The sequence below is a fragment of the Ostrinia nubilalis genome, chromosome Z, assembly GCF_963855985.1.
Source record: "Ostrinia nubilalis chromosome Z, ilOstNubi1.1, whole genome shotgun sequence".
NCBI classification, from domain to species: Eukaryota; Metazoa; Arthropoda; class Insecta; order Lepidoptera; family Crambidae; genus Ostrinia; species Ostrinia nubilalis.
Window position 1 is genome coordinate 8040627 of NC_087119.1, and position 10472 is coordinate 8051098.

At 35.2% G+C, this 10472-nt stretch overlaps 1 protein-coding gene across 1 annotated transcript in view; it reads left to right on the forward strand.

Annotated features, from left to right (window-relative positions):
* The window catches only part of LOC135086879 (sterol regulatory element-binding protein cleavage-activating protein), a 44545-nt gene extending 34609 nt beyond the window's left edge, over positions 1-9936 (forward strand). Inside the window, exons 21-22 of the mRNA XM_063981711.1 lie at positions 4275-4395; positions 5888-9936. Of these exons, the coding sequence (XP_063837781.1) occupies positions 4275-4395; positions 5888-6021 (255 nt within the window). The 3' untranslated portion in view covers positions 6022-9936. The remainder of the gene's footprint in view (positions 1-4274; positions 4396-5887) is intronic.
* Positions 9937-10472: the final 536 nt, after the last annotated feature.

The following is a 10472-nucleotide window of genomic DNA, read 5'->3' on the forward strand; positions in this document are numbered from 1 at the left end:
AGCCGTATTGCAGATCCATTATGTTCACATCTACCTATAGTTTTATATGCCAACTAACGTACACAAAAACTGCTGATACATGGTGCAGATAATGTGATAACATTTTGGTGTACTGAATAACTGCCTATTGGATTCTTTCGGAAAAAGTAAGTACGTGAGTGACTTTGATTATTTTGAACACTCTGTTCAAGATAAGTGAAATAGGCTAAAATATCTTTTTTGATTGTTTTTCGAACGAAGATAATAATTGAAGACATGAATGGAAGAAGGTGATTAATGTCGGATTTCAGATTTTTCTCAGTTTGATGATTGGATAAAGGTGTTATATTTCAAACCTTATGTTTGAAAAGAAGGTGACCTACTTGATGAAGGTGTTATGTACGTTATCTTTTTAAAAAGATAAAGGGAAAGGAACTCACACCTCTTTAAAGAAGCCAAAAAAAAGAATATTTTTGCGAAAGTATAAGACTATTCAACAGAAGAACTGGAAATTATTACAGTTCTATCAAAATTGAAACTATCCCGCTACCTACTGTAATTGATTATCCCACCAAAAACATTCTGTAAAAAACTAGCCAAGTCTCGATGGAGCTGTTTGTTTATCTCTAAAAAGTAATGAAATCTAGACAAAGTCGTGCCAAGTCTATGGTTCCTTACTGCAATTTCTTTATTATTATAGTTAATGTTGTGTGACTTGGCCGTTTAGCGTTTAGCGTCTTATCCAGAGGTTCTCAAATAGAGGCCTGAAAATGCGGCGAAATGGTTCCAGTAAAGGATGGTACTGCAGTGTTTGCTTCGCGCTCGACTTGGCGGGGGCACTACCGTGCCCCCAGATGACATTCAAAATAATTTAAGGATCTATTCAGGACTACTCTAGAAAGTAAAAAAATCTTTCATAACCGTTGAAGTCAAGGGTTCTTGCTTGAAGACTTTTTTTAATCATGTTTGTCGGTACTATAAGTGACAAGAAGTAGGTATATAGCTAGGTAAAGGGTAGATATCTACCTAATCTACCGTACACCATAAACAGTAGACCAGTAGTGAATATTATAATGTCAATAATCGACTTAGGCTACCTAGTACCTACAAACTTAGGTTCTAGTTTGAAAGGTTTTGGCGTGAAATGAGGTAATAGGGGGCTGTAGTAAGTTAGACTAAGTATATTTTTCTATTAATAATTCCTTTAAGTGCATTAAAATCAATAATCCATAAATAAAAATATTTGAAATTTTGCATGTTCATTACTCGCTTGGCCGCGCGTGCCCGCAAAAAGTATTTATGTAGTAATATTCGCCACCATAGGTACTTACGACTACATAAGGTTTGACTGCTACAGTTTGCAACAGTAGCCAGAAAAAAAATAAAAATGATTTTTCTCCATACAAATTTTCTTGTCATATTTTTTTTAAGCATGAAAGGCTCGTTTTATCGAAAAATGCATAATGACAAATGTTGATCAGCATTCAAAATGCTATCCAAAAAAAATTTTGTTTCGGTGAAATTATGACTTTCGATCGTATGTCCACCTATTTTTTAAATCAAACTACTGTGTGACGACACAAATCGCCACATTTTTAAGCAGGCCTTGACGTCATGTGCCTCATCTTCTGAACTTTGGTGCGCTTCATCTTTTTAAATTTTCATAAGTTTAAAAAAGTGAAAAATACATTTAGAGTTTTTTTTTTTGTAAGTTCACCGACGGACTAATTCAAACTCTTGCTACTTTCTTGCTTTATCCACGAAACATCCCTATTCTTCGAAATTATTACGATCTACAAACGGAAGATCTCTGCTACTACGCCGCAGTTAATTCCCCATCATAAATAATAATAAAAAAAAAAAATCTTTCAAGCTCTTGTATGCTAATAATTTTGGTTTCATGACATGCTCCTAAAATTCATCACCTTATAAGAGGATTTCAGTTTTTATCTGCGAAACTTTTTAATAATATAGGTACGTTTCATGGTTTGGTAATTTAGGGAAGTTTATTTGCACTTAACATGAAAAATATGGTATCAATGTACTGTGTACCTATGCACCTTCAGTGGCAACAACAAGGTCTACTGAGTACCTATAGTCTACTAAAGGCATGAAATAGATTAATTTCACTAAAAATTAAAACCAACTCCAAAACGAATCACCAAAGGGTAGGCTGCCACCGACTCCGAAAATGGCTAATTTTGTAATCAGTATTCAAATTTTTTAATAAGCTCCATAGAACAATTCAATACCACTTTATCTTAATTTTTTTTAATGTGACAGGAGGCAAACGAGCAAACGGATCACCTGTTGGTAAATAACCACCGTCGCCCATAGACACCCGCAGACCCAGGGGCGTTACAGGTGTTATTTTTCATTGTAGTATTTTCGCGAAGAAACATATTGAAAATCTAATTCTAATAAGTATTAAAAATATAAATTGTTTTCTACACGTAAATCGATTAAGTTACAGATTCTGACTAGCTCCTAATTTGGATACTGATTGCAAAGGCCTAGTAAATAAATAACGTAATAATTTTTCTACTTGTATTTATCTAGTGCAGTTGTTTTGGAGTCAATTATAGTTTTTTTACACTAACAGATTCTATTCAGGTAGAAAATAGCGTCTGAGCGCGTCATAATTCAATTGTATCGTCTGACTGCACGTACTCTATGAACAATTCTGACATAAAATCTATTGTCGAACAAAAGCCGGGTTGCACCATCTTACTTCAACTTTGACAAGCGTCAAAAGTCTGTCTAACTCCATACAAAAAACACCGGTTATCGCCAAAGCTACGGTCAAAGTTAGGTCACGTCAGGTGGTGCAACTCAGCCAAAGAAAAAATTCATTTTGATCGCTAATGTCAGTTTGCAGCGAGTGACACAACCTCCCCGTCTGAAGGCCAGCGGCCGACTGCCGCCCGCACCCCGCGAAGGCCCCCTCAACAGCAAAACGTTCGGAATTTATCAAAAGTAAAATTTATGAATGAAAGTAATGTTCGATTGAAAAACGCAACGTGTCATTTAAAGATTAAAGAATTCCTAATCTATTCGTGCAAAAATCTTTTAAATTAACATAGCCGTTTTGGAGGAGTAGGGAATTTAAGTAAAAAATCGATGTCCCGTATTTATTTTTTTAATCCAAAACAAAGAGACGTAGCGAAAATTCAAACGTCACAAATGTAGTCCTTGAACTGTTGTATAACATATATTTTTTTCAACTATTTCTGTCCAGCAGTAAAAGAGGAGTAGGCTTTACAAAATGCCCATTTGGCGCGGATTGAGGACTCTAATCGCCTTAACAGAAATCAAACAGATGAATTATATTATCAGCCACTTATTTTTATGGAAAGATTCTATTCCAATATGCGCGGCAATGTTTTAGTTGACTATTTGTTGTATTAAAATAAATGTTTTTCACGTTCTATAAAAGTACTATCGGCCACAGTTCTAGCCTCTACCCATTGCCGTTTCTATCGCTCTCATCAAGTGTCATTGCGATAGAACGAGACGACATGACCGGAAATGGGTAGATGGAACTGTGGCCGATAGTACAGTATACATACAGGGTGGAATTTTGTAACGCCATCTGGAGGGAAAGTACTCTTAATACTGTAGATAGAAAACATTTCTTTATTTTTGAAAAGAAATAGAATTGCATTTAAAGATTTCTGATTTCTAAACAACCATACCATAAAACTTATGATTTTATGGTTTTCCTTTCATTTGATTTATAAAGTTTGTTAGAGAGATATTGTATCCTAACAATTCTAACAAACGATGCAATAAAAATACAGGCTGTATTTTTTAACAGATTTTAGTCGGTTCTATCCCGGATGTGGCAAGCAAATTTTTGGAAATCTTTGAATGCAGTTCTATTTCTTTTTAAAAGTAAATGATTACTTTGAGTAAAATTTTCTATCTGCAGTATTAAGAGTACTTTCCCTCCAGGTGGCATTACAAAATTCCAGTCTGTATACGTGCTTGCACATGACTGTTTCATCATTCATCATCATCATTTCAGCCATAGGACGTCCACTGCTGAACATAGGCCTCTCCTAATGCTTTCCACGTTGATCGATTGGTAGCGGCCTGCGTCCAGCGCTTCCCTGCTACCTTTACGATGTCGTCGGTCCACCTTGTAGATGGACGTCCCACGCTGCGTTTTCCGGTACGCGGCCTCCATTCCAGAACCTTGCTGCTCCATCGGCCGTCAGTTCTGCGTACTATGTGCCCTGCCCATTGCCACTTCAGCTTGCTAATCCGTCGGGCTATGTGCTGAATGTTTACAGGGCCTCAACTACATGAGCCGCATGCTGCCGCTGACGCACACGATGCTGGTGATGGGCGACCGGAGCGGCCTCACCGCCTACGACCTCAGCAGCGGCGACGTCATCCGCAGGGTGCTCTTCGGTAAGACAAACTATTATACAGGGTGTTAGGTAAATGGGTATATGAGCCGACACTAGCCTATGTTAACATATGGATATAAATGGTATGGTAAAGTCAGAAATGATATCATCATTTTAATTTTTTAAATGTTCATGCAAAAAAAAATTATAAAATCAGATTTGTATGAAAATTTAAATAATTAAAATGATGATATCAATTTTCTGACTTCACCATACCATTTATATGCCCATGTTAACATGGGCTAGTGTCGGCTCATATACCCATTTACCTAACACCCTGTAGAAATAGAAAATCTTTATTCGACACAAAATAAACAAAAAAAATCACAGAATTAAAAATACATGGTGTGGTTTTGTAAAACTATCAGATCTCAGGTAGTAGTACACGTGAAAGTAAAAAGAATAAAATATATATCTTTCTAAAGAGCCCTTAGGCTGCGTTTCCACCAGAGATGTGCGAGGATGCGTAGCGAGGGATATGTTTGTAAAGAACCAATAGAATCGCTTCATTTACCGATTCGAGGTCCTCCTTTTTTATGTTAACGTCCATAAGTGCCATGTATTAGTCAAAAATAAATAATTTTTACTTTCATTAACTTTGGCCAACATTTCTACAGAATGCAGAATTTCTTACAAGGTTTGACTTCTGTTTAGTATGACTTACTACTGAAGTTACTTTATTGGAAGATTTTGTATGATAAAAGGTTTTGAAATCATCTCCATTCTCCATCAATATTTTTGTCATTTGAAAGCGCAATAAATAAACTTATCGAATAAATTACTTTTCCTAAGGTGCAATTTTTACGAGAAGTACCTATAAGTAAAAAAGTTTTAATTAATTAAACTAGCGACTCGTCCCTGCTTCGCATGAGTAAAATGTATTATACATTATACTTAAAAACCTTCCTCTTGAATCGCTCTATCTAATAAAATAAACCGCATCAAAATCCCTTTAGTTGTTTTAAGGATCTAAGCATACATAGGGACAAACAAACAGGAAAGCGACTTTGTTTTATAATATGTAGTGATTATCACGATCTGTAGGCCTAAGATGCGCGCCGTGACAACTTTTATCGACGTCAAAATGTATGGGCAAAATCGATAAAATGGCGTGATAACCTCTTATCGCGGCGCGCATCTTAGGCCTACTGGTGAAGGTCGCGGGAGGTGCCTGGATGCGAGCGGCGCAGGACCGGTCTTTGTGGAAATCTTTAGGGAAGGCCTTTGCTTTGTCCAGCAGTGGACTTCTTTCGGCTGAAACGACGAATCACGGAAGATCACTGACTCACTAATCACGAAATCTTAGAAACGATAATACCTACAAACTTGAAATTTGGTAGGTAGATTCCATATAGGGTTTAGACATCCGCTAAGAACGGATTTTACAAAACTCAACCCCTATAGGGCTAAACCGGGGTCCATGCGTAAGAATTCGCGGGCGGCCGCTAGTTCTCCTAATATTTATAAACAAAAATAAATGATTTTGTCTACAGGCCAGAGCGACGGGTGCATATTTGTGCGACAGATCCTGCCTCTGAAAGATGCGATCGTGTGTGACTACGCCAACCAGCTGCGAATAGTAAGGTTCCCTTTGGTGTCCAGCCTCGCCAGCACAAAATGCGACTGAGTTACATTACATATCCGACTCAAACAGTATTGGTCGCGCAACAAATGTTGAGGTGAACACACACTCACACAGGTGCAATATTTGAATACAGAAAATATAGTCAGAATACGCAAGATTTCAGCACGTCAAGCGTATACAGATACAAAACCTTGCTTGTGTCATGATCTCAACTCTCGTTGCGCGACCTGTAACTATCATACCGTTTAGGTAACTAAAGGACGTCGCACATTTATCAACCCGGAAAGGGATCGTAACCTTATCAACTCGAGGTGGTCAGTATTCTTTGTATGAAACTCCATACTGCAACGCTCACTTATCCGCACCGTAACGTAAACGCCTCGCCTCGCGATTGACAGCGCGCGAAAGGCGATGGTGTTGATCCCTTTCCGAGTTTATAAGTCTGCTATGAACTTTATACTACGCTGTAACTTACTATCCAACCAAACAAACAAAAACGAAAGACTTTCACTGTGTCTTACTAATCTTCAGAAATAATAATATATTGTTTGTATCGTTGACGATTACAAATTTAAATGTATTTATAGTTCCAAAAATGTATATTTATTGTTATATGAATTACCGGTCCGATGTAGTTTTTTCGATGTTGCAACTTTATGTCACATTCAAATACAAAGTTCTCTTTGTAGCTATGAAAGTAGCATTATCGTTATTTTAGGAATAAGTAACTTGTTTGATACGCAACAGAAATATATTTTAAAATAATTAAATGGCTCTCTTAATCATTAAAGAATATTTAAAGTAACAAGTTAAAGGATCAGTTATTATTTTATTATTTACTGTTTTGGTAAATCTAGCATATCACATGGACAAATGATGAAATAAAAAGTGTGCCTACCAAGATTTTAAACCTATTTTGGATAAAATTAATTCATCAATCTAAATACTGATCATCAAGTTTAAAATTGGCGAGAGATTTTTTTTAATTTGGTAGGACTGTTATTATAATGTCAGCTTATCGCTGACTACCATAATTAATCTTATCAGTATCTCGTATGTATTCGGATAGACCGTTATGATTTATGACTAACCATACTAGCACGACAATAATTCAAAATTAATGCATATTTTTAAACGAACAGTTTTGTATCCGTAACCATCAAAGATCAAAGCTTATCTAATTCTAGATTTATATTAATTTATTTATTTCTATGTACGATGGGTTCCCAATTGTCTAATATCCAATTTTACAATGCATCACATCAAAATAGTGACTATAATGTCAATTGAAGTGCTTCCTCAAAATTTAGTTCATCAATAGTTTGTGCATTTTCCCGAGTTCTTCCTAAACGCCGTGGTAGATTTAGTTCAGATCAAACCAAAAGGGTAGTTCCCATTTGTTTTACCTTTGGGATTGGTCTACCTACCAGTTCCATCCATGCCCGTTTAACCTAAACCCAGTTTAAGGCCCGTATCATGAAATGACCAAAATATGAACCAAAAATTCATAGACTCCAGTCTTTTGTAATCCAGTTTAATTGAAATCTTGTGCTTTCTTTCATAATACGAGCCTGCGATTTTTTGTCAAATTTGTCAAACAACCACACCTTCCTATATCTACCTCTCCTTTAATAAACAATGCCGTTTATATGGCAACTTCCATAATGAATGATCCAAAAACGAAAAGAACAAAACAATTTAAAGCTATTAATACAATTTACTATGTCACCTTCCTATTCCATACAAATAAAGCATTCGTTGTTTAAAACGAATGGTTACTGTGTAGTTTATTTATTTTCTATATTATTTATTTCTGCAGAATTGCAGTTTATTATACCTATGCTCTAGTCTAAATTTAAGTTTTTTTGTATAAAAAAATAATATAGTATACATTATATCATGACTATACTCGGTTACGTTTAAACGGAGGCTATAATGATTGGCCTTGACTTGTCGTCCAGAACAATAGGACAAAACGTCCCCAGAACTGTAGCACTTTAATACCTACCTTATTATGATAGACCATGCTAATAAAATTAATGTAATAAGTAGGTTAAAATTAATTTAATCGAGTTGTCGAAGTGTCGTAGGTTCCAGCAGTCGTGGCACCGTTTGAAGTAAGTCAAAAGTGTTGAGTGTTGAAAAAATCGAGTTGTCACAGTCGTCCAGTTGTCGCAGGAGTCGATTTGTCCCGGGGTTGAGCTGTCGTGATACCATTTTATGTTTGTCAAAAGTGATTTAATGTGTATTTTTTGAGGGTTGATTATCATTTTTTATTTTTTGACATAACTTTTTTCTGAGACAAATATCAGACTTGAGCTGTCATATAATAAAATTATAGTATTAGCATGTTTAATATAAAAGCTTGTAATTGTAAGGTAGAGGGCTACAGTTCTGGGGACAAAGCTCACACATAATGTCCCATTGATCTATTATTATTAGAATTATTGAACTTCAATTCGCACAAATCTTATTAGAAGTCCTAAAAAAATACATTTAATGTAAATCTTCATCCATGCGGCAATAGACAATAGTAGAAGATCCGAATTAGCCTACACCCATCAGGTTATTTTTAGTCGCGACATATTTTTAACATGCTAAAATTGATTTAAAATACCTTTAAATGAATAAACAGATGGTTGCAGATCGCTTCTAGTTCGGATCTTAGACCATGTCGCATCGAGAATAGATCTCGATCTATAGGTACACTGCATTTTTTAACAGTCATATACATCGAGATGTATGACTATTAAAGTATATGACTTAAAAATGCAGTGTAATAATAGAACAGTGCATATCACGTTTTATCTCGCACTCACACTGGTTATGGGTGACGTCACACAGAGGCAGGCATAGCGTTAATTATAGTACGTAATTATTAATAAAATATCGGCAAGTGTGCATCCCTGTTTCAAAAATTACTTATGGCCCCGCCTGCCATGAGTCTGCGTTGAGTATAGCATTGTTAGCGATACAAACGCGGAGCTTGTGAAAATCGCCGATGCAAGTCAATGATAAATTTTAATGACGTTAACTTCTTTGTTATTACTTTCGGTGAATTGCGACTATAATGAAATAGAATTATTATATTCGTTTCATACAATCGATGATATTCTGAACAAAACGATTTAAATAAACGTTTTAAATTTTAAATAAACGTTGTTTAAGAAGTCACTAACACAATCAATGTAAGTAGGCTTTTACCAGTCTGAATGAAGTACTAAAACAAACAACAGTTTTTAACCGACTTCATACGAAACATGTATCAAAACAATATTATGCTCGGGAATTCGGGATTTTCATTATAAAAGACAAGTCATGGTGGCTAATATTTTATTCCTCACACAAACAAACATTCTCATCAATTTAAACACATAACAATAAAGATATTTCATAAGCATAAAATATCATTTAAAATACATATTAAAAATTTAAGCCTGGTTACACACTATCAAGTTTGTAAGATCACGTTGACAGACTAATGACAGTCTATAATAAATTGCGACTATAGTCTATCCAATATAGCTTGATTAGAATGACAGCTGCCATCAAAAGTAACAACATAACTTTGTAGTAGCGATCAATGAGAGCTAAATATTGGCGGACGTGAAATAATTCACGTCTGACCTACAAACAATATTTTCAACGACAGTGCTTCCAATAAAAATGTTAATTTCGTGTAAATGCAGCGTTAAATTACACCAATAAGTAGTAATTCGAAATCATAAAAATCAAGCTAGATTATTAACGACGTCTCTACAAGGTTATCTCGAGTTACAAAAATGTTAGTGATGGGACATATCGACAAATGTCATATTAAAATTAAAACTATTTTTTTTTTCCATATTTAAGTCAAGTTATACGTTTTTCTAAATGTTCACTATTAAAAACCAAAAAACATTTCATTCTTAAATAAGCAAACATCGGAAATCAATCACCGGTAATTTTTTGGGTATTCATGCTATGAATACCCAAAAAATTACCAGTGATTGATTGTTGCTCTAGAAGAGATGTCCACCGCCCTCTAGCGAGAGGAAAAAACCACTGAAGAACACTGATGATGATGACTACGATTAGGTTGTACACCCTTGACATACATTTTAAATTTTACCGTCTTTAAATATAAATTTTAATTGACATTTTTATGAATAAAGATATGAAGAAATATTGGGTGCATTTTTTTATAAATATTTTTCGAAAACTTATCGATACATCTATGTGAAACGTACGAAACATACCCAGCACTAGTCACATTCGTTTGAAAGCTGTCATTCTAATCAAGCTATATTGGATAGACTATAGTGATAACGTTAATAATTATTCTTCTATATGTTACGGCTTCACCTGCACCGTGACGCGTTATTTGTCCTTATATCGTTATGCGAAATCGGAACTTGTAAGGCTTCAAAGTGCAGATAGAACTGTTAATAGCTGTAATACGCTTAAAAATTGTCTTTTGTATTTCTTACAAGGCACAAATAACTGTAATGCAC